A 3,403-nucleotide genomic window follows, 5' to 3' on the forward strand; every position below is an offset into this window, starting at 1 on the left:
TGGCAGCGACCCAGCCCACAGCCCAGAGCTTGCAGCAAGCTGGGAACTTTCTGGATGAAACATGGGTACCGCATGTGGTACATCACCTCACAGCACCCACGTGTGCTGCACCTCCTGTAGCTGCATCCAGTGCCCTGGGAATCGCGGGGACACCACGTCCCAGACACACAGCTCCTGCTGCCGCCCCGGCAGTGCTGGGAGGGGGGAGGTGGCAGCTCCCATCCCATTTCACAGCCTCTCCCTACTGCAGCCTCAGTTTTCCTGCGGTGACATTTTCCAAGGGGGATGGAGCACGCTGTTCCCCATCCCCCATCACCTTTTGCCCCCGTTTTCTGCTGTGAAATCTCTAGGGGAGAATTTACTGCTGACTGTTTCAAAATGTGTTTGACGCGGAAGCCAATTCTGTTGCATTCCTTCGTGCTGGCCAAAGCCACTCTTGGCTGAGGCCCCTGGAATGAGCTGTTGGGGAATTTGTTTTGCAAGAATAACTCAGTTTCTGTGCACACTTTTGCTTTGTTGGGGTTTTTTTTTGTAGGTTGTGAGCTCAGTCGGGGGGCTGGGACCCCTGGTCCATCTCCCCTGGGCACAGCAAGGCTGGGCTGGGAGGGACAGGGAGGAGCAGCCCTGGGCAGGGATGAGCCTGCAGCTGGAGCTGATGCCGCAGCCCCTGCACCGCTTCCTTTCCACGTGCATTTCCCGTTCACTGACTGCAGCTGAGAAATTGTTGCTTGGCAGGATGGACAAGAGCCTCCCGGGTGCTGCCTCCCCCTGTGCAGACCCGGGGTGCCCCTGGCCCCATTCCCCAGCACAGCGAGGCTGCTCCAGCCCTGGGGCTGCAGTTGGATCAGACCAGCCCGTGCCCAGGATGCTGAGCACAGGGTCAGGCTTTGGCTGTGCCCCTTTGCCCAGGGCCACCAGCCCCGGTGCGATGCGATGCCAGGAGGGATCCCGGCTGTCGGTGCCTGTCCAAGGACAGGCTGTGCCAGAGCGTGTGCCTCGCTGGTCTGTGGCTGCAGATCTGACCTGGCAGTCCCAGCCTTGCACTGTTGAACATGGAGCAGATCTCAGCAGATCCTCGATCATCCAACTGCCTTCAGAGCACAGGCGTCTGCAGGTGCGATCCCTCTTCCCCAGCCTGGCAGCTCCAAACCTGGTCCTGTATCCCAGGGAGGGAGGTTTGGTGCAGTTTTGGCTGTTAGAGCTCGTGGCAGGGTCGGTATGCTGCCTGCTGCCCCGGCTGCGCCGAACCGGCTGTTTGTGGGCAGGACTCGGCGCTGGACACGGCCTCTGCCTGCTCCGCACCCTGACAAACAGCACCAGGGTAGCGGTTCAAGGATCTTGACCTGAACTTTCTCGAGGCAAGCAATGATAAGTAAGTGATGCATTTTCACTGGCTGCTAATCATTAACACCTCGTTGCCTGTTCCCCCAGGTTCGGGCAGCTGCCCATCGTGCTGCAGTGGGCTCTGGCCAGGCACCCTGTGCCGCTGCCGCAGGGCTGCGTGTCCGTGTGCCAGCAGCCGTGGTGGCTGCCAGAGCTGGGGAAGGAGGTTTCTCCTGCTGGGCTGACCCTGTGTCCTCAGGCTCCTGGAAAAAGCTCTCCATGTTACTCGTTGACCGTTATCTCCTGGGGAGGAACGCGACGACAAAGCTGCGGGGCTGGACCTCCCGCCAGCAACGGTGTGGCTGGAGTGGGGAAGGGCCGTGGACAGGGTCCTGGCACCAGTGGGATGAGGGATGTGTTTGGCTCCATCCCCACAGGCAGGGTCTGCTGGGGCAGGTTTGCACAGGGAGGTTACCCCAGGGGAGCTGTGCTGGGAGGAATGCCTCCCCTCCCAGGGCACCTCCTTTGCAAAGGTCTTTTAACCCCACACCAGAGACCAGAAAAACGTGTCTGGCAGCCAGGAGCTCCCCATGGTTTGCTGGCTGGGGCTGTGGGGAGCTCCAGAAACGGCTTGGAAAGTTTCTCATTACAGAGTCCTGGTTGAATCAGCCTGGCAAATGCTGTGGCAGCAAAGTGGGTTTTCATCAGCTGGAGGTTTCAGCTGACGTGGGGGTGGTGGGCAGCCTCCCCCCATGCCACACACAACCCAGTCCATGCTCCTGGGCATCGCTGTGATGCTCCCATGGTGCTTGGGGTGATGGCAGAGGGATGGGAGAAATGTCACAACTCAGAGCTGTGGCAGGTCTGCAGGGACAGAGTGTGGGTGCTTGTATCTCCTCCCTGACAACAGGGGACGCCTGGCTCAGCAGGAGCAGCTGAACTGTTGTATCGAGGAGCAGGGGCTGCAGGATCCCCCCAGTGAGGCAGCCGCTGCTCACTGCGCTCCACGCGCCCTCAGAGCCTGTTTTTCCCTTTTACGTAAGTTGTTCCAAACGTGTTTGTAACAACCCCCCGGTGATGCACCTTTGGCAAAAGTGGTTTTGGGTCCAAAGATCAGTGCTGGGACAAGCGACCTGCCCGCAGCAAACAAGAGCCCGCAGAGTATAAAACCCCGGCGGCACGGGGGAGCGCGGGCCGGGCTGAGCTGTGCCGAGGGGCAGGGGCTGCAGAGGAGGATGGAGGCCAACATGAACCTCCTGCACGACGCGGGCATCCGGGCAACACACTGGCTGCAGGAGCATTTCCAGGGCTCCCAGGACTGGTTCCTCTTCATCTCCTTCGCCGCTGACCTCAGGAATGCTTTCTTCATCCTCTTCCCGCTCTGGTTCCACTTCAGCGAGTCGGTGGGCATCAGGCTCATCTGGGTGGCCGTGATCGGTGACTGGCTCAACCTCATCTTCAAGTGGTGAGAGGCTCCAGGCCACAGGTCCCTCCGGGCGCGTTGGCACAGCTGGACTAATGCGGGCCAGATGTGCGCTCTCAGCCTTGATGCTGGTGAGACCAGCATCAAAGACCAGAGTTCGGCTCCCAGTTTGGCTGTTGGGACCAAACAACCAGCTGGATGCTGTGTCTGTTGGGATGCCCTGGACTGCTCATGGGTTCTTTGCCTCTTCCAGCTCCCAGGACAGAGCTGGAAATGCGGCTGCGCCCACCTGCTCTGGTGCCCAAGACCCCTACAGCTCCTGTTCTCCTTTCTTTTCAGGATCCTCTTTGGGGAGAGACCGTACTGGTGGGTCCACGAGACAGATTATTACAGCAACAGCTCCGCCCCAGAGATACAGCAGTTCCCGCTCACCTGTGAGACCGGCCAAAAAACCCCAGCCCCAGAGCCCCCCAACCCTGGCAGGGGCAGCCGGCACTTGCCCAGGTTCCCATTCCGAGTCTCAGTCCCCGCACAGAGGGAGGTGCTGGCATGGCCAGGGCTGTGGCTGGCAGCCCACTGGCCGCACATGCCCCTCGCTAGCTCTTGAGAGAGCCGTGGCGTTGGCCCCGGCGCGGTCCCAGGGGCGCCAGCCGTGCC

At 60.7% G+C, this 3,403-nt stretch overlaps 1 protein-coding gene across 1 annotated transcript; it reads left to right on the forward strand.

The window, feature by feature from the left end:
* Positions 1 to 1,052: 1,052 nt before the first annotated feature.
* LOC104526188 (uncharacterized) lies at positions 1,053 to 3,250 on the forward strand (the record flags this gene model as incomplete). Its single annotated transcript, XM_010169569.2, is given in 5 exon segments — positions 1,053 to 1,114; positions 1,432 to 1,679; positions 2,342 to 2,404; positions 2,407 to 2,788; positions 3,086 to 3,250. Coding segments are annotated over 5 exon segments (920 nt in total), but the record flags the coding sequence as incomplete, so codon positions are not given.
* Positions 3,251 to 3,403: the final 153 nt, after the last annotated feature.

Source organism: Antrostomus carolinensis, unplaced genomic scaffold (assembly GCF_000700745.2).
Source record: "Antrostomus carolinensis isolate BGI_N321 unplaced genomic scaffold, ASM70074v2 scaffold33206, whole genome shotgun sequence".
In the NCBI taxonomy this organism is placed as follows: domain Eukaryota; kingdom Metazoa; phylum Chordata; class Aves; order Caprimulgiformes; family Caprimulgidae; genus Antrostomus; species Antrostomus carolinensis.